Source organism: Crinia signifera, chromosome 6 (assembly GCF_055691185.1).
Source record: "Crinia signifera chromosome 6, ASM5569118v1, whole genome shotgun sequence".
Lineage (NCBI taxonomy): Eukaryota > Metazoa > Chordata > Amphibia > Anura > Myobatrachidae > Crinia > Crinia signifera.
In genome coordinates this window covers 69504251-69525246 of record NC_139222.1, presented here as the reverse complement: position 1 = coordinate 69525246, position 20996 = coordinate 69504251, and the positions used below count along the sequence as shown (strand labels likewise).

General features: G+C 44.6%; 1 protein-coding gene across 4 annotated transcripts in view; it reads left to right on the top strand.

Moving 5' to 3' along the window:
- Positions 1-5711: 5711 nt before the first annotated feature.
- The window catches only part of DLG5 (discs large MAGUK scaffold protein 5), a 123957-nt gene continuing 108672 nt past the window's right edge, over positions 5712-20996 (top strand). For all 4 annotated transcript variants that reach the window (XM_083146254.1, XM_083146256.1, XM_083146255.1 and 1 more), the window contains exon 1: positions 5712-6618. In XM_083146254.1, the coding sequence (XP_083002380.1) occupies positions 6321-6618 (298 nt within the window). In that variant the 5' untranslated portion in view covers positions 5712-6320. The remainder of the gene's footprint in view (positions 6619-20996) is intronic.

Here is a 20996-nt window from a genome sequence, read left to right as displayed (position 1 = left end):
CAATCAAAATAATATCAAAATGTAAATGAAATAAATACAAATGAAAACTAAAATCACAATGCCACCCATCCAACCCATAACTAATGTACTAAAACATTAGTTCATACTACATGAGATGAGTTTTTGTCGTGGTTATATTAAGGATCACAAGATATGTAATGCGTTGTAAATACAGTAAGTGTAGCATTTTTGAGATCTTATCTAAAACCATAATTTTTATATTACATTCTCCTCTACAGATATAGGGCCAGATGTATCAAGCTTTAAAAAGTAATAACATGGAGAGTGAAAAACAACCAGCCAATCAGCTCCTACTTATCATTTTTCAAACCCAGCCGGTAACGTGGCACGTAGGAGCTGATTGGCTGGCTGTTTATCACTCCCCACTTTATCACTTTTTGAAGCTTGATACATCTGGCCCATAGCCTGCAGACATAATGTAGTCATAGGGGCCCCCTTGAGGGATGTGACCAGGCTCCAAAGGGGATGGACCAGCTGCGACAGAAGTTTGACTAACCATTAAAGAGTAAATAGTATAGTAACATATAGTAACTACTGCTAGTGCATGTATAATAATGTACCAGACTAATTAAAGCAATGCACTGTAGAAGATACACCATGGGTGCAGTATAATATAGCATACAGAGGGAGCCATGCTTGTTCATCCCACGGTTGTGCCATAGCTTTCTGAAAATGCTCGGCATCTCCATGCGAACGCAGGCAGCACACAGTTAAATGGTGCTCCAGCCAATCAGATCCTGTCATGTGTTTAAAAAATATCAGGTGCTGATTGGCTGGATTATCATTTGGTGAGTGATAACAGGAATAAATCTGCCCAATATTCTGAAAGCAAATGCACTGCTAGATACCCTGATATGAAATGTTTTGCATGCATTGTGGGACAGATATATAAGGAGATACTGTATATTATGTTCTCTCCTTTGTTGTGAATATTTTGCATTTACTGTGGCAAAATGGATGCTACACATTTAGAAAAAAAAAATTGATATTGCAACACTGTGTTCTTTATTTATTCTAAACAACATCAGCATGGTACAAAGTATACAAGATAATAAAGTATATGTAAAAAAAACCCACACAAAATGGGTCAGGGAAGCAAGATATTGTATAAGTTGCATAACATATAGGGGGTAGAGGACATGGGCCCTTATTCTATTTCACCAGGGAGAGCAGTGTGCATGTGCAGGACCTTGACCTCTGCATTGTTGACCCCCTAAGGCAGGGTTGCCTACCCTACCGGAATGGTCGGGAGGGTCCCGGAAATCGATTCCCCCTGGAAAAGGGGGGGCAACCCTCCCACAATTCCCTTCATCTCCCGCGAACCACCCTCCCGGCGCGGGAGGGGGGGGGGGTGTCTGCGGGTCAAATGGAATACAGGCATTGCACTGCGGGGGCTAAAATGAGGCGCTCGCATTAGACACACCCCCCCCCCCCCCCCCGATTGTGCAGCCCGTCCGTGGCTCGGCCCTTGGACCGCCCCTTTCCCCCTCCCAGCGATGGCACCGCCCCCTGGTTCTGTGAGGCGTGAGCTTGCTGCCCTCTTCCGGCAATGCCTCTCCCTGGTCTCCCACAAAGGGGAGATGAGAAGTCGGCAGGTATGCCCCTAAGGCAGCAGACATCAAGTATAATGACAGTCAGCAACTGCTTGGAGGCAGGGAGGGGGCAGCTATGGACTCCGTTTTGGAGAAGTGACAAATGACAAAGTACTCTTGGTAGGTACTGCATTGTCCAGGTTGGTGACCCCATGCATCCTGCAGCCAGACAATGGTTCTCAGACATAGCACTGGATGACAAATGCATGCAGGAGGCATTTTCTTATCTCAGACACCTCCTGCTGCGTTAGGGTATGGGTCATAGGGTCGACGGCACTAAGGTCGACATACATTGGGTCAACCACTGAAGGTCGACATGAGCCAAGGTAGAAACATGGGAAGGTCGACTCCATCCACATCTGTATCAGGGATTAAGTCATAAGTACATTGTGAATATATGGACTGTAAACTCTATACAGGTTTTGTGGCCCTTATCTGACGTGCTTTGGACCTGAAGCATTTTAAATAACGGATTATTCCTTATTTTGCAATATTTCTACAATTTTATACTTACCTGGCTTGGCTTCAGGGGTGATCCGGACTCCAGAGGAATACCCAGGGTACACGTTGTCCACACTCATGCAATGCTTAATTGACACCAGGAAGGCTGAACAGCCGGGCGGGCACACTGCGGTTTTCATAATTATTCAGATAACAGATAGATGTGGATCAGGGATACCCAACCTGTAATACATGTGGTAGTTACAATTACAAGAATATAGGGCCTTATTCTAGTTCACTCTTTCTGACAAAATCCTTCTTAGATGGACAAAACAATGTGCACTGCAGGGGGGCAGATGTAAAATGTGCAGAGAGAATTAGATTTGGGTGAGTTATTTTGTTTCTGTGCAGGGTAAATACTGGCTGCTTTATTTTTACACTGCAATATAGATTTCACTTTGCAGTAAAACCCCACCCAAATCTAATTCTCTCTGCACAAGTAACATCTGCCCCACCTGCAGTGCACATGGGCCCTTATTATGATTGAGTCGGATGGCTCCGAATGCGGACGGACGGCCGATGGTTGGTGTTTGCACATGTGCAGAGGCATATCTGCGCATGTGCGAATGCCTCACACATCCGAACATGACGTGAGGTCCGTGCAGAAAATGATCGTACAGAACCATCTGAGCAGTTGGTGGAGAGGGGCGTGAAGGGCTGATTTTGCTCATTACCATATGCGTATGACATAGCCGGATGCCAGCTGCCCTCCCATATCCCTGCTTTTGCACAGAGAAATGCCCGAGTGGTCTGGAGCACTTGGTGCTGCCTGACCACTCGGTCCAGCATTCGATGGTCGGCGACCATCGAATGATGGGGGAGGTTCCCAAAGATGGAGGAGGTGCTCACATGAAAAATCCACTCGCGGTCCGTTCGGTCAGCGTCTTACCGCATTCGGACGGTGTGATCGATCCGTACGGAAGGCGGGACTAAGAACACACACATCACAAAAATACGCATCCGTCCGATTCAACTAAAATAAGGGCCATGGTTTTGTCCATCTAAGAAGGAATTTGACAGAAAGAGTGAACCAAAATAACCCCCATAGTGCATACTCATAGTGTGCATCACAGACACGGGTGAAATGTAGAGTGAGAGATTTGGTAAAGGTGCCCATACACGCACCGATCGGGAATAAATGATTGCCGCTTTAAAAAACTGGCGATTTCTTACCAAATCTCTCACTTTCTGAATCTCTCATCCTATTACATTTCACCCATTGACTATGACACATAGACACAAAGATAAGCAATACGGTCATTAGATCTACACCAACTAGGTCGACAAGCATTGGGTCGACATGGGTCATGGTCAACATGTGTCTAGGTCGACAGGACACAAGCATTAGGTCGACATGGGCTAGGTCGACAGTCAAAAGGTCGACATGGGGTTTTTCACTGTTTTTTATTTAAGCCAAAATGTGCCAACAGGTGGTATTTCATGCCCTACATCCACTAGGGCAGGGGTGGGCAATTATTTTGGCTGGGGGGCCGCTTCACACTTCCAGTAAATATTCGAGGGCCGCACACAAAATTATATGATATATATATATATATATATATATATATATATATTTATTTATTATATATACACACACACAGTATATTTTCACATATCGGAATATAGGCTGGCAGAAGCAGCTTCATACTTTTAATTTTTAAGTGTCACTATTTTCATAGTTGATGTGATGTGCCCTGCAGGAAGCAATCCGACATGGGCACTCACCCCACCATCAAAACCAATCACTGCGCACATCTTCATCACTTCTCCATCACTGCGCAATCCCTCATAGCATCCCCATCACTGCGCAATCCCTCATAGCATCCCCATCACTGCGCAATCCCTCATAGCATCCCCATCACTGCGCAATCCCTCATAGCATCCCCATCACTGCGCAATCCCTCATAGCATCCCCATCACTGCGCAAGCCCTCATAGCATCCCCATCACTGCGCAAGCCCTCATAGCATCCCCATCACTGCGCAAGCCCTCATAGCATCCCCATCACTGTGCCATCCCTCATAGCATCCCCATCACTGTGCCATCCCTCATAGCATCCCCATCACTGCGCAATCCCTCATAGCATCCCCATCACTGTGCCATCCCTCATAGCATCCCCATCACTGCGCAATCCCTCATAGCATCCCCATCACTGCGCAATCCCTCATAGCATCCCCATCACTGCGCAATCCCTCATAGCATCCCCATCACTGCGCAATCCCTCATAGCATCCCCATCATTGCGCAATCCCTCATAGCATCCCCATCACTGCGCAATCCCTCATAGCATCCCCATCACTGCGCAATCCCTCATAGCATCTCCATCACTGCGCAATCCTTCATAGCATCCCCATCACTGCGCAATCCCTCATAGCATCTCCATCACTGCGCAATCCCTCATAGCATCCCCATCACTGCGCAATCCCTCATAGCATCCCCATCACTGCGCAATCCCTCATAGCATCCCCATCACTGCGCAATCCCTCATAGCATCCCCATCACTGCGCAATCCCTCATAGCATCTCCATCACTGCGCAATCCCTCATAGCATCTCCATCACACCCCCTCATTTCCTGCCCACCACTGTACCCCCTATCAGCGAGCACCCTCTGATCACCCAAAATTACTTCACATTTCATTCATGCCCCTCATCACTGCACTTCCTTCACACCCCTATCAGAACATCACCCACCAAAAAACTGCAGCCACCAGTCAGCGGGGAGCCTGAGCGAGGGGAGCCAGGACAGGATGATCATGCAGGACTTTCTGGTGCCAGTGCTAGCAGTCATCAGTCATGCCACAGGGCTAAAAGAAATGCAGTGCCGCCGAAGTCCGACCACTCCCGCCCCGCACAGCATTACTGGGAGTGTGGGAGGGGACGCGGTCACACTAACCAATGGCGGGGAGGCAGCCGCCGCGTCACCGCGTTCCCTCCCACACTCCCAGTAATGCTGTGCGCGGTGGGCACAAGCATCGGCGGCACTGCACTTCGTTTAGCCCTGCAGCTGCCGGTTAATTGACAAGCGGCTCAGCTAGTTGGGCCGCTTGTCATAGTGATAGAGGTCAGTGCTGCGGGCCAGGCCTGTTGCCCACCACTGCACTAGGGCGTGATGGGAGAATAAAATAGTGTGCCGAGCATAGTGAGGCACCATGCCCGAAGCATCGCGAGCAAAGCGAGGGGATGCGGTGCACTTCAAACGGTGTCCATATCGACTGTGTCGACATTGGGATTAAAAAACATTGAAAAACCCCATTTCAACCTTTTGACTGTCGACCTAGACTGTAAAACTATATTTTAATGTAAACTTTATTCAGTGTCCTCTGACATACAGCAGTACATGTAATTTTGGGCTCTCCTACCTCCAAGTCGGTCTGTTGTTACCCAGTTTGTCTTATCACTGTCTACTATTGTAAAGCGCAACGGAATCTGCTGCGCTAAATAAGAAACTGTAAATAAATAATTATGAGAGAGAGAGAGAGAGAGAGAGAGAGAGAGAGAGAGAGAGAGAGAGAGAGAGAGAGAGAGAGAGAGAGAGAGAGAGAGAGAGAGAGAGAGAGAGAGAAAAGGGGAGGGACTGATGGAAGAGAGGAGGAAGTTACAGAAGACAGGGAGAGGAGGAGACACGGGAGGAAAGAGTAGACTGGACTGGGGAGAACAAAATCCCACTCTTAAAAAGAGTCACATTGTTGCTGGCAGTTGGAATAGGGAGCGATCTGAGAGTTCTTCAGCAGCAAAGTAAGAAGGAGAGAGGGGAAGGAGCTTTGTACAGGAGCAGGAGAGGGAGAGGGGAGTTTAGCTCAGCACTTCAGTCATGTAGCAGGAAACAGATCCTGAGTATATGCTGCTGGGGGAGGAGGAGGAGGGAGCAGGCAGCTTTCTCTGTGTTTTCTTCTTGCCGCTGCTGACTGCTGGAAACACTTTACAGGGAAGGAGGGAGAGAAGCAATAAGGAGGCTGTGAGGTGAGGCACAGCATGCAGCCTTGCAGCCCTCCCCAGCTGAGCAATATGGCTGCTGCTTGTTGCAAACTGTGTGCAGGCAGAGGGTGCAGCGGGGCAGGCTTGTGTTCGGCTCCTGTGCAGGCTGGATTCAGCTGGAGATCCCTGCTGGGCCTGTAACTCCCCAGGACTCCTGGGAAAGACTTTCAGAAGAGGTGAGAGGAAGCCACTGAGAGTCAGCCCTTCCCAAGCTGCTTACATCCTAGTCAGGATGGAGCCCAAGCACAGGGAGTTATTGCAACAGTGCCACCAGAACCTGGTGGAGTCCATCAGCGATGCAGACAGGTTGGTGAACCTCCTGGAGGAATGTGGCACTCTCACCATCAGGGACAGGCAGGAGTTGGACAGCAGTTGTCCCACTGGCCAGGACAAGGTGGACCTCTTGCTGAAGATGCTGCTGGTCAAGGAGAAGGACCACTTTCAAGATCTACGTGTTGCCCTGGAGAAAACAGAACCCCATCTTCTATCTATCCTCTACTTGAATGGCTTGGGGACTGGTGACACTGCAGGTGAGACACAGGGGAATTAGAGATTGGGGATTAGTAAAACTTTGAATGATTACTGTTGTTCCTTTTTTTTTTTTTTTAAATGATTATTATTATAAATATTGTCCATGCGTAATATCAGTGTTGCTATAATGATTTGGATTACTAGGTCAGGTCTAGTCACATAGTTAAATGTCTGTGTATAGAAAATAAAACAAGTTGCATTTTCTGGCAGCAGATATTTTTGTTTTTAAAGCGGTTCCGCTGCATTCAATTCTAGTCTTTCCATCTTTATGGAGCTGTTTCCGTACCATTAGTTTCCACATCATATTTGTTTATTTTCATTTGCATTAACTTTTGTTGCTTTGTCCCTGTTGCAATACTCTCTGGTAAACCTCGTTTCAGCTGGCGAAAATATTTTCTTTTTACAGAAGAAATATCCCATGTATAGTAACGTAGCAACCCTTGTCTTACATGTAAGCGATTCTGTAACGATGTAACAGTGTGCAAGAGACCCAATTAAGCCCTCATTCTAGCTTCATCCTTCCCTTGGCGCAATGTTTAGCGCATAAAAATTTATGCGCATGTGCAGCTACATTGTGCGAGCAGTCACGGCGAATTGGTTATTTGCCGACCACTCGCACACAGCAGTATGGGTGGGAGGTGTGGGTCGTGGTTGCGCCCGTGAGAACGCCCAGCGTTTTCATGGGTGTTCCCATGGAAATACGCAGATGACGTGTGTGGGGGGTGGGTGGGCAGATAACGTCAGCGGATATCAGCTGCCCGCAGGTATAAAGGTGCCCAAACACTGAGGCGATTTGGTCTGATTTCGGCCAATTGCGATCAATCGGCCTGTTAAATCGGACCAAATCGTCCCGTGCGCATCGGAACCGACCAAGTGGTCGAACCGGCTGGCCGTCCGACCACCCGTTCTGGGACCTCCCTCCAGGAGGCGAGGCAAGCAAGAAGCAGGGACGCATGCGATCCATCACAACGGATCGCATGCGCCGGCTTGCAGGGTACCGGGTGTCCGAAAACTGCTGTGAGACGTTGCAGCAGTGTATGGGCACCTTAAGACACCAGAGAGGTTTGCGATCTGCGAGAGATTGCTAAATTATTCGACATTTGAGCGGTCAGTGTTAGGATGACCCATAAAGCTGCAAGTTTCACAGCTTTGCCGGTCAGCCAGAATGACCTCCAAAGTGTAAATTGTTCTGAAGCCTTCGCTGGTAACATACAAATAGTCAATAACTAGTCTTTAAAGAACTCCACCAATTAGGACCAGTCAGATAAGAGAAATAAATAATGTAACTGGAAGTAATTACAATCTTCACTATTACAGACAATTAATCACATAATCTATTAAGAGTCCAATCCAAATTAACATGACACAAAACCACTGGTAAAGGTCGACGGGGTCAAAAGGTTGACACATACATTAGGTCGACATTGGGAAGTCTCGACAGTCAAAAGGTTAAATGTTGGCGCGAACATTCAGTATTTCATGCCCTAACCTTAACTAGGTCATGGAGGGAGAAGATAATAGTGTAGGGAGGGGGCGCGGTGCACTGATACAGTGTTCATGTCAACTATGTCGATGTTCAGGACGACTTTTTGACTGTTGACCTTTCCAATGTCGACCTAATGCTTGTGTTGACATTTTGACCCTGTCAACCTTAGGCATGTTGACCTTTTTGCCTGTGTCGTTTCAAGGCCTGTTGACCCAATGTAAGTGACCACTGAATCCAAAAAATGAGACAAAAGCTGCGTACACACTAGATGATATTGTAAATGATATGCACAACAATGATGAGTCATAATGACATTTTCATGTATATCCTCTAGTGCAGTGACGGCTAACCTTGACACTGTAATGATGCGCGATCCTCCGGTTCTTTGCAATGTCGTCAGTACATGCAGCTCAATATGAGGATATCGGCACCGACCACTATATGTGGCCGCCAATGAGATGTTTTGTGAAATCTCTTAGTATATATGCACTATATCATTTGTTCAGGAGTTCAGGTACAATCCTGAGCGACATCCTATAGTTTACAGTGTCCTCTAGTGAGTACCCAGCTTAAGGAGGAAACTAAGTTTTGGGCGATGTTTAACTGCGCACAACGACCTAGAATTTTGGTAATGGCTACTGTATATTGCTCAATTTACTAGCACTGTTATGTGGCGTGAGAGAAGTAGGTAATGAGGATCGTCATGTTCCAACAGAACTTCATAGCCATTCATCATTTTAAATAAAATGCCCTCCTAAAGTGCATAAATATAGTCTCCCTATTTACAATTCATGTGTACAAAATGAGGTTCCATGTAAAGAAGTCCTATTCCATTACATCTCTTCCTGGTACCTGACTTCTCTAACAGCCCCAGACAGCATCAGGTGTGTGTGATCGGGGTGACCAATCGCAGGTTTCGGTGAAGAGACTGACTGTTCCGTTTAGCAATGAGCCAAATGCCCTATTTCTCCCGTTTTCCATAGGGAGAGGGGTTTTAACAGGTTATTGAAATTTAACAAGACCATTTCCGAATGAGACCTTCAAGATGTCTTCTCATCCTCTCTCCCCATATTCATATATAGATAGTTGGGGTACGTCTCTCACAATCCACTCTGTGGTAACTGCTGGGGTGCAGTTTTTAGGTAATTAGTCCAAGCATTCCATCAGGGACTAGACCAATAACATGTGTACGGGTTAGAGAGCACTCACCAGGCTTCTTCTTTGATAGTATAAAAAGTTCCTTTAATGAAATAACGGGTGAGATTTAATAGGATGAGAGATCCAGAGTGAGATTTGGTAAGAAATCTCCAGTTTATTTTTAAAGCGGCAATCATTTACACGGCAAAATAAAACTGGTTTTGCCGTGTAAATGATTGCCGCTTTAAAAAAAACTGGAGATTTCTTACTAAATCTCTCACTTTCTGGATCTCTCATCCTATTAAATCTCATGCAACAGCTTTAAAGTTCCAGAATGTTGACGTTTCGGGCCACGTCAGGCCCTTTGTCAGGACCAAGTGTGGGTAAGATCAAAATCAAAACATGCTGATGCTGATCTTACCCACAATTGGTCTTCACAAAGTTCCTGCCGTGGCCCAAAACGTCGACATTCAGGAATTTTAAAGATGTTATTTCATTAAAGGAACTTTTTATACTATCATACATGGAGAATTAAGTGCTGTTAATACCATCAAATGGCGGGAAACTCTGCGTTCAGCTTTTGCTAGTAATGTGGATCCACCAAAGCTTTCCTGACCTCATCAGAAAAGCTGCTGCCCGTAGTGAACCTTGAGGCAGTAATATCTTTCATGTAGCTGATGGCGCAACTTTAAAAAAAGAAAAAATATCTATGTATCTATATATCTTTTTACCTCCAGACTTTAATGCTTGAAGCTAAAGTTTCTTCCACGTTATCATGACAGTGGGGGTGTTTCAGTCCCGCTCGCTGCGGTCCGAATTCGATGTTTGGGGTTTGCGCATGAGCGAATATGTGCAAAACCCCAGAGTGAACGCCTTTGGGGTGTTTCACACTCACAGGGCCGTTTGCTCCAGGATTGGAGGGCAGGGGGCGGACGCATGGGTCTGCAATAACGGGGGGTGCGCCCAGATGCGTCGATACCTGCTGGAGGCTGACATCACATGATGTTAGCATCCGCACCGAATTCGCCTATCTGTGGCCAGAATAAAAGTCAGTGCAGACTGACTTATATCATCGAAAGGGGGGAAAAATAATTTGATTGTGAGCGACCATCGAGATTCCCATTTGTTGGGATACATTTGACATCAGGCAAGGCTCATATTGACATAATATAATTACAGTGTGGGTAGGATAATTATATAGTGGAGACAAAGGAAAAAGGACCCCGCTTACAATCTATAGGGGGTCAAGGCACAATGGGACAAGAGTTAACCAAATACACAAAAGGGCTGATTTAAATGAAAACTGGATGTAATCACTCCTACAGTTCATGCACTAATACAATGCATATATTGATATGGTGGTATACATCCATACTGTATGCTTGGTCATCATAATAGTGATCACTTGTAACCAATATCTACCTGGTGCAGGAGATCTGAAAACCCTGCATGGACGACGGTTGCAAGGACACTAGCTCATGAAACTTTACTATGGGGGTTATTCTGATTCACTCGGAAAAGCACAATCACTAATGGACAAAACCATGTGCACTGCAGGTGGGGCTGATGTAACATGTGCAGAGAGAGTTAGATTTGGGTGTTTTATTGTTTCTGTGTAGGGTAAATTCTGGCTGCTTTATTTTGACACTGCAATATAGATATCAGTTTGAAGCAAAACCCCCACCCAAATCTAACTCTCTCTGCACATGTTACATCTGCCCCACCTGCAGTGCACGTGGTTTTGTCCATTAGAGAGTGATTGTGCCTTTTCGAGTGAATCAGAATAACCCCCTATGAGTGAACCCTGTTCCCACCTAGTTAAGCCCCTAACCCTTTCCCCGGCCATATCAGTGTGACAATAGCCATTCTGTGGCCAATAGTGTACCAAGCATTTTTAGACAAATTAGCTTTCAGCTCGCCAGGTGAAGGGGGGGGGGGGGGGGGGAGATGGGTTGCGCCATTGCTGGCAGATAGACGATGTGGCAATGGTAATTTTTTACTCCATTTTTTTTTAAATGCATCTTCGGCATGATGGATGCACGAGGAGACGGTGCGGATGTTATGTGACACTTGTATATCTGTGTGCGAGTCTGTATATGTAGCATAATTGGAACTTGGCTTGGCAAATGCCGCTACATTTAAGCACTTTGCATGCATATTCAGAGACTCTTGCACAGATATACAAGTGCCACATATCTTGTTAATAATATGTATGGTGTGTCCTAGTGGCACTGTATTGTGTCTAAGATACTATTTGGGCTCAACAGACACCCAATGGTACCACAGTATCTAGGGTGCTAAGAGGGGATGTTTGGCGTAACTGCGGCACAGATGTATGTGGACATATCTGTAGTGCCATATTCACAAATGAATACACAGAATGTTGTTCTAGTGGTTCGATGGTACTTGGATGTGTGGTGGCTTGGTGGAGGTGTATTTCCTGAATGAAGTGATACAATAATAGTGTTCAGTCTAGCACCCGCTATCTTTGAAAACCCATGCAGTTCCTCTTCCCTGCTTGGGAATGATATGCAAACCAGACCTGTACTAGAAACACCACAGCAGACAGCGACACCCCAGACTGGGAACAGAAACTGCATGGTTTTTCAAAGATAGCGGGTGCTAGAATGAACACTACAATAAGGTATACTTACCTGACCCCTGACTGGTCTCCTTCCTTCATAATGCCAGTGTCTGTTTTCTGACAGCTGGTATCCCCACCACCAGTCATTTGTATGTATGCCATTCGCAGCTGCTAGATACCTGAAATCCATGGGCAAAATCTGTATCTGCCTTTGAATTTTTTTTCCACCAATGTAAAATAGGAATTTCAATCATCTTCCTACTTGCATTATCAAAATATCAGTATCCCACAAATCATTTTAGATTTAGGGGGATATTCAATCGCCAACGCTATTTCCGACAGGGGTAAATAGCGGCGGGAGCCTATTCAATGCTGTCTTTCCCGACAGCATTGAAGAGGCAGATCGACAGAATGGGCCAGTTTTGCCGAGAACGGCTGTATCGCCTCAATCCATGCCCGTGTATGTGGCCACGCCCCGTTTTTCCAATTGGCAGGTGGGACATGGGATAGAATATTGCCCTAAATCAGTCATCCTTTGTTCTTGCAAATTGTAATATGCTAATTAAGAGTGACTTTAAATTCATGTATTTGCCTGAGAGATGCTCTGTAGATTATATCTGTAATTGCCTGCTTTTGGTATGTGTGATTTTTCAAAGCTAATTTCAAATATATATATTTATTTTCACTCTGTAGCTTGGGAAAGGATTAGAGTGTTTGGAAAATTTATTGAAACCAACTGTGCATACAATTATTGCCACAGAAATTTTGTTTACTACATATAATATATAATTTTAAATGAATATATCCAAAAAGGTACAGTACATTGTAGTAATAAGTATAGTTCAAAGATTTTGAAGGAGTGAATTTATGGTCCCTGTTAATTTGAATTTGTTTGAATTCCAATTAAATTTTTTAAACTGTCATTTTAACTCGGATTGTAGATTACTGTAATATTATACTTAGTTGAACCCTGATGTTAATGTTTCTTATTATAATTATTTTACTAGTCCTACTAATTGTATAATGATTGCTTCACTCCTTTTCATCCCTGTTACATTCCATTTTCTTTTGTCTCCTGTGCTGTATTTTTACCCCTTTCAGACGGGTGTGGATCATATTGTCGACCCCACTTAGGTTGACAGTAATTAGGTCGACACCACTGGGTGGACAGGCAACTAGATTGACAGGCTTCTAGGTCGGCATGGATGAAGGTCGACAGGTGTCTAAGTCGACATGGTTCTAGGTCGACAAATGTGTTAGGTCGCAAGGTCGACATGGGGTTTTTAATTGTTTTTTGACCCGAATGTTGACACAGTCGACATGGACACAGTTGGAAGTCAACCGCAGCCCCTCGCATCGCTCGCTATGCCTCCGGCACACTATTATTCTCCCACCACGCCCTAGTGGATGGTAGGGCATGAAATACCACCTGTCGGCTCAAAAAACTGTGAAAAAACCCATGTCGACCTGTTGACCTTGTCTCATGTCGACCTAGAACCCTGACAAACTAGTTTCCTGTCGACCTAATGACTGTCAACCTAAGTGGGGTCGACAATTCGACTGTTTCCCTTTCAGACCACAGCAATTACACTGATTTTATAGCCGGGTCGAGCTGCAGTGGGAAAGCACCAAAGTAACCTGTGTCGACCAACCTTACAATTCAACCCGGGTTATAAGATGTGTTAAACATGAGTCGCTCTATGTATAATGGGTGACTGGGGTTCAGTGTGAAAGAGTTCTGTAGGCAGGTCGGACACGGGCGCAAAATCTGTGCTTTGTGCACATGAAATATTAGTCACTTTTGAGTTGTGTGATCTGATGAACTGTAGTTTTACAGTAGATGTTGGCAGAACAAAGAGAATTGTGCACAAAGTGCACACTGACTCACCTTTTATTTACTGTAGTTGTGCTAATGTGCTACATTCGCTCTGTATTAATATATAAAACAGGTTAAAAGCAGCTGTACTTTGCAGCACAAGTGTTTCCTGCGGTACTTGTGAGTTATCCGGGCGTCCGATTTTTAAATCGGGTCGGATCGGGACATCGAATCGCATCGCATGCGACCATCGGATGCGATGCGATGCGATGACCCGATTTTTCCATAGGAATCAATGTTAAAATGGACTGAGTCCATTTTAACATGGAATTCAATGGGAAAAAGGGTCCTTTTCATACCCCTACTATCCAAGTGGGCATGGAGTTGGATATAAACCTGTGGCGAGCGTAGCGAGCCACCGAGCCCGAAGCGTGGCGAGCCCCGCGAGGGGACACAGAATACCGTCCCCTCGCGGGGCTCGCTTCGCTCGCCACGCTTCGGGCTCGGTGGCTCGCTACGCTCGCCACAGGTTTATATCCAACTCCATGCCCACTTGGATAGTAGGGGTATGAAAAGGACCCCTTTTTCCATAGGAATCATTTTAACATTGATTCCTATGGAAAAATCGGGTCATCGCATCCGATGGTCGCATGCGATGCGATGCGATATCGCATCGCATCTGATTGTATGCCTTAACTTAAGGCATACAATCAAAAAATCGGACGCCCGGATAACTCACAAGTACCTTTCCTGCTTTCACAGTGCATAGGAGATGGGGATGTTTGTGTATCACACAACTAATGTATTTGTGTGTGTTTGTGTGTGCAGAGCCCATTTAACTTAACCAATAGGCTAATTTGGCGGCAGCCTAGTGCACCAGGATGGGGTGGGCACATTGCCATATGTAATGGTAGTATTAAAATATACTCTGTTTTAAATATTCTCACTCTGTCATCAATTAGCGCAGTCTATCCATCTTTTTTACATTGCCGGTGGCAGCCTAGGAATAAAATGAAGGAATAGTTTATTCCATACTTGTTACCTATAACACATGCCAATGTACTGTGGGGGGTAAGGTAATAGCCAGATGGCTGTGCCAATGTAACTTACTGATCGAACCATTACTTTATGTACATTGGTACAGCACCAGCTGGTGAGCCTAAAGCCAAAGGGCCAGATGCAATAAGCTTCAAAAGTGATAAAATGGAGTGTGATAAACAGCCAGTCAATCAACTGCTACCTGCCATGTCAGACTGTGTTTGAAAAAATGTCAGGCAGGAGCTGATTGGCTAGCTGTTTATCACTTTCCATTTTATCACTTTTGAAGCTTAGTGCATCTGGCCCAAAGTCTCCTTCACACGCCACAAGCATTCGTTCCAACGTGCCAGTTACATGCACACGGGCGATGTGAATGGTGATACACATGTTTTAGCAGCATTACAAGGGGAGCTGCATGTGTATTTGCCGGGTGCCGGACGGGTTCCCGACAGTCAGGATCCTGACAGGCATTCACCCGACGTCGGGATCCCGACTGTCAAAACACTGACAGCCGGGTTCCCGACGGCCTTCGGCTATTTTCCCTCGTGGGGGTCCACGACCCCCATAGAGGGAGAATAGGTGGCGAGCTTAGCGAGCCACCGTGCCCGCAGCGTGGCGAGTGCAGCAAGGGGCTTCGTTGCGCTCGCCATGCTGTCTGGGTCCGGCCAGTTGGGATAATGACTGTCGGGATAATGACTGTTGGGATAATGACCGGACCCCTATACCACACCCGTATTCTGGCCCCAGCGTCTATCAAAAAAGGACCATCACAAAATGTCCGCCCCCACATAGCAGACAATTTTCTGCTGTATGGGGGTGGCAGAAGCCAGGAGGGACTCCGACCACAGGTGAGCTCCTGGCAGCGGCATTACAATAGCCCCGCAGACCCCGCCGCCCACACCGCGGGGTCTGCAGGGCTATTGTTACGCCACAGTGTGAAACGACAAGTCCGTTCAGACCTTGACACAGGGAATGCTAAAACTATGGCATATGGTATAGTGGCGGATTTTACCTACTGTATGTGGCTGCAGGACTGCGCATCTGCAGTGCAAAAGACACCAATTTGCCGGTCCCACGACCACAGTGGGGACCAGCAGCGGAGGGGGCGGCATTGCAGCTAGTGGCAGTCCCCCCTCCTGCACTGAGGCAGGAGCTGCCGCTGGTTACATCTCTTAGCAGTGGCTTCTGTTTCACTGTAGCTGCAAGTGCTGACACTACCATCTCATGCTAATGTTCCTTTAGTGAAGAAAAAGTGGGAAAGTTGGCATAGTATCTAACAGGCACTGCCCATTGGAGGCCAGAAGGGTGTGTATAGGCACTTCACATTATTGTGTGTTGCTTTATGATAAACCTCTCAAGGGGTGATAGCCACACATACATATTTATATAATTTGGGATTTTGTATGTAAAATAAATTGCTTACGTAGAATGAGACAGCTGATCTAGGCTACTCATGTATATGCATACACTTCAGGTGCATACAAATTAGGAGCCAGATGTACGAAGTATTTAAAAGTGATAAAATGGAAAGTTATAAACATTCAGCCAATTATCTCCTAACTGCCATGCCACATGCTGACAATTTGGAGCTGATTGGTGGTTTATCACTCTCCATTTTATCACTTGTTTAAGGCTTAGTACATCTGGCCCTAGGTAACTGTTGCGATGTTGACAACAATTTCACTTGAAACATATTCCTAATGGTCACATCCAGGATTGTGCTGCCAACAATAACGCAAAAATTGCTTGGAGAATGGAGACCACTGCCATTTCTATGTCAACATAAGTCGAAATTCAGGACACAAAAAATGAAAACCGACCTTTTAACTGTTGACTTTCCCATTGTTGACTTAATGCTTGTTTCGACCTGTTGACCTATTTCATGTCGACCTCAGCCCTGTTGTTCTTTGGTGGTCGACCTAATGTATGTCAACCCTATGTCCCATACCCTTAACAATCTACCTCTGTCACTGCACTAGAAATCGTTTGCTTTGCAAAGAGAGTTGATTTGATTGGTCGTCCCTTGCTAAGCATAGCATGCATAAGGGCATGTTTATACAGTCATATTCTTCCGGTTACGAATGATAAATGGCTTCTGTTGTCATGTGTTTGAAAAGTGGAAGTTAGGGGCTGATTGGCCGGGGGCATCATTTCACTGATAACCAGAATATCACTTGTTGTTTAATCGGCCCCATAATGTCCCACCCAAAATTTTGATCCCAGATGGGTATAATATACCCCTTTCACACCAGAAATGCAGAGACAAACCCGGGAATTAAATTCCAGGGACAAGCAGGGACATTCCCGGGTTGGGACCCATTCACACATGCTTTTGAAGCAGGGACAACCCGGGTCAGCACTTTTCACACTGAACCCGGGATGACCCTGCATTTCTATGAGAATAGCATTGAAAATGGCCTTTTTTAGGCTCACGTTAGATTATTGATTATTAATAATTAAAACACAAAACATTTGTAGTGTTTCAGCCTTTGTTTACTTGTATAAAACAAATTAAAAGGCATATGAAAGCATCTTCCCCTGTAATGTTTAATAGCTCTCTCACCTCCTCATTTGTCCAAGACATGGCACCTATTGCAGGCTTTCAGGGGTTAAAATGAACTTCTGGGGTCTGTGGTGCCACAGAACATGCACAGTGTCTCCCTGCACGCTGTATGCTGCCTCTGGGCGTGTCTGTGAGCGTCCACCACAACAGGAAGTTGCTCTGCTAGCAAATCAGCACTAGCAGAGGCAACACGGGAAGCTGGGACATGTCCCTGCACCTTTCACACCAGCCAGTAACCCTGGAAGGACCCGGGAGTAACCCTAGCTAGAAGGGTTAAATTGCCGGCAAATTAACCTGGGAATTTGTCCCTGGAAGCTTTCACACCAGAACTAGTCCCGGGTTGTTCCAGGACCCAACCCGGGAATTTTGGCTGGTGTGAAAGGGGTATAAGACACCCCCCCCCCCCCCCCCCAGAAAAACAAACAAAACCCCATCATGTTTTCTACATGAAACTAATCTTTCCAGAATTGCATATAATAATGTTGGCCTATATGACCGATACAGGTAACTGCCACTGCTGAACTGTTTCCTCCCCTATGAGTGTAAACTGATCTTGAGAGCCAGTCAGTCATTCGCCACCTCGAAGATACTCAGGATTTCAGTGGAATTTTGGGATGTTCCAAAGCCGCATTCTGGTGACTACATCATATGTCATGTGACTATATGAATGCTGTAATAATTGCATGACCGTGAATAAACTGTAAATCGTTAATTGCAGCTTGTCTCACAAGTCACAGACTAAAAATTAGCAAAATGATGTCTGCAGGTAAAAGGGTATTAGGTTAAACACACACCTCATTCTTACAAGGGATCACAAGAAGTTTGCAGCTATTGCTGTACATTCAGAAACAAGTACATAATGTATCATTATCTTCTTAAAGGTAATAAAAAATATATATATGTTTTTCTGTAATAAATATATGGACTATGTGACACATATGTATATTTTCGAACAGATGTTACAGTTCTGTATTATCATTGTGGGCCCTACTCACGGGGCAATGTGTGCCCATTTTCTAAGTTATCTGACTATATTGCTAAGAAATTACCCTACATCGCTCCGTGTGTAGTGGCCATAGATATGTGCGTCGCTGTCGACAGGCGATTAAGATCCTGCATGCAGGATAAATCTAGTCAGATCGCCAGTCATTTCCAGTGTTCACACCGGAGAACACTGGCCGTCACAGATTGCTCAGCACACATCGCTGTGCCTCACTGTGTGCTGAGCGATCTAACATCGCTCAAATCGGTCAGCAGAGTTGCCCTGTGTGTAGGCCCTATTAGGGTGATTAAGTAAATTACATGTAGATTTCATGTACCTCTCAGCATCAAACATATACTGTAAAAATAGATGGTGGTCTGTCTCCCTTTCTTACAGGTTGCTTTTGAATGGAAACCATATTGCTGTATACATCTACACCAATAGGATCTAATGTCAACAATTCCCCAAGTCTTTGGGCAGTATTCAATGACAATAATCGGCATGTGCAGCAAATCCTATTTAGGATTCGCTGCACAGTCGCCGTGATCCGGAGGGCTGAAGCCTTCGCTGCCAGTCCTCGCTGTCACAGTATTCAATGCCGCAGGGGCGACAGCGGCAGGCAGGGAGATGGAAGTGTCCCTGCCTGCCCCAGAATGTATGTGAGGGGAAGGAGGGCTCCCCAGCACCCAGGCAGTACAAGCTGCCGACCAGGAGAGCTAGCAGGGGACTGGGTAGGGAGCTGCTTTCACTGCTCCCGATCGTGCATATGTAATGATCGGGAGCAGTGACTATATGAATATCTAATGAGCGACTCTCGGCTGCTGGCTGTATGTATATGTATATATATATATATATATATATATATATATATATATATATATATATATATATATATATATATATATATATATATATATATATATATATATATATATTTTGTTAAATTAAATATATATTCCTGTGCTGAATAAAAATAGCATGCCCCTTCAGATAATAAAATTCCTGATTTTTTTTTTTTATTATTTTTTTTTTACACCAAATTTAAAAAAACAACCTTTATTTTAAAAGTTCACATTCCAGTTCACTATAAAAAGATAGCGATTTGACACACGGCAAAAATCACTTAGAAAGCAATTTGCCATCTGATTATTGAATACACTCACGGCAAATCACATTGAAAAACCCCATTAAAAAACCACAGCGAATTGTGGTGACTATCAGACTGTGAATCGTCCGTCATTCACTGTTCGCTGCCAGCGAATATTGCTCGTTGAATAGGGTGATACACTTATTCAGTTTTTTTTTTTTTCTAGCTCACTAAGCTATACAATAGTGAAAAATGCCATCCATATTTAACCAGTAGTTTTTGCGTTCAGAACAAACAGACAAAAATTCTATATATTTTTTTCATTTTCAACTCCGTAATTCTTAATAAATCACTAGAAGTCTATTTTTTTTTTTATAGATTCTATATATAGCTAATTTGTCCATTTTGTCCTCCCAGAACCTAATGTCACTGTTCAGTGTTAAATCACGGTAAACTTTGTTCTGTGTCGTCATACAGAATATCCATACACCTATAGTTAAATGACCCAGAAATTCCAACTTCTTGTTGTATTATTATTTTTGTTGTTGTTAATTTTTTTAATTTTTTTTAACCCTTAACTGTATATACTCTCTGTAATTATGGGAAATATAATTAAAGTCCATGCTTACCCATTTGTTTGTATCCTTAAATGATCTCCTCAAGGCTGCCATGTTACCACTTAAGTCTAAAATTGGGAAGTTTGAACAGGAAGAGGCTTAGAAAATATCTACGTGCTTATACCTGTGAGCATTAAAGAAAAATAACCCCATAGTATTTAATTCTGACTATGCATATTCTATCCTCGTTCTATCAAACTGTGACCATATGGAGTTACTCATACCACCTGTCCTGGGGGAGGATTCAGTGTGACTTTTAGATTGAATGAATGCCTCTGGCACATCTGGAATCTGTGCAGCCTCTAGTGATGGTGTTTGGCCCATGCACACAGCAATGATTGGTCCGCTGTATTTTCAAATACCAATTAGCCATCACATTTTAGACTTTGTGGCAGCTGGAGATAGAATCTAACTGCACATTTAGCATTACGTTGTTGACTAGTTCAGGCATTCCCAACCACGGTCCTCAAGGCACACCAACAGTGCAGGTTTTAGTGATATCCAGGCTTTAGCACAGATGGTTTAATCAGAATCCCTCAGATACTAATTAATTCACCTGTGCTCAAGCCTGGATATCTACAAAACCTGCACTGTTGGTGTGCCTTGAGGACCATGGTTGGGAATGCCTGCACTAGTCACACACAGGCTGCTTTAAATCTGTTGAATTCAGCAAGTAGATCCATGTGACAAGTATCTATTTTGGGAATGATATGGTCCTTCATTTTATATTATATTCAGCCGCTGGGTCTTTAAAAGACTGCTGCCACCTAACCTTGGGCACTGATATCTATTTGGGTCAACAGACACATCTTTTACATACTGTATACTGCTGTCCCCTGGAATTTGCATTATTTTGTACATCTCTGTCCTAGTCCTTAATCCTGTATAACATGCCAGATTGACTGAGAGGATTTCTAATCTCTTCCCATCTGTACGAGCATTTATAGAAATATCAAAGCATTTCAGAAAACACAATAAAATGCAGCTTAATGATATTTCTGTGATACGGGTGTGTAACATTTCATATCCGTATGTCGTATCTGTGTTTTGTGGCTAATGTAGACAAT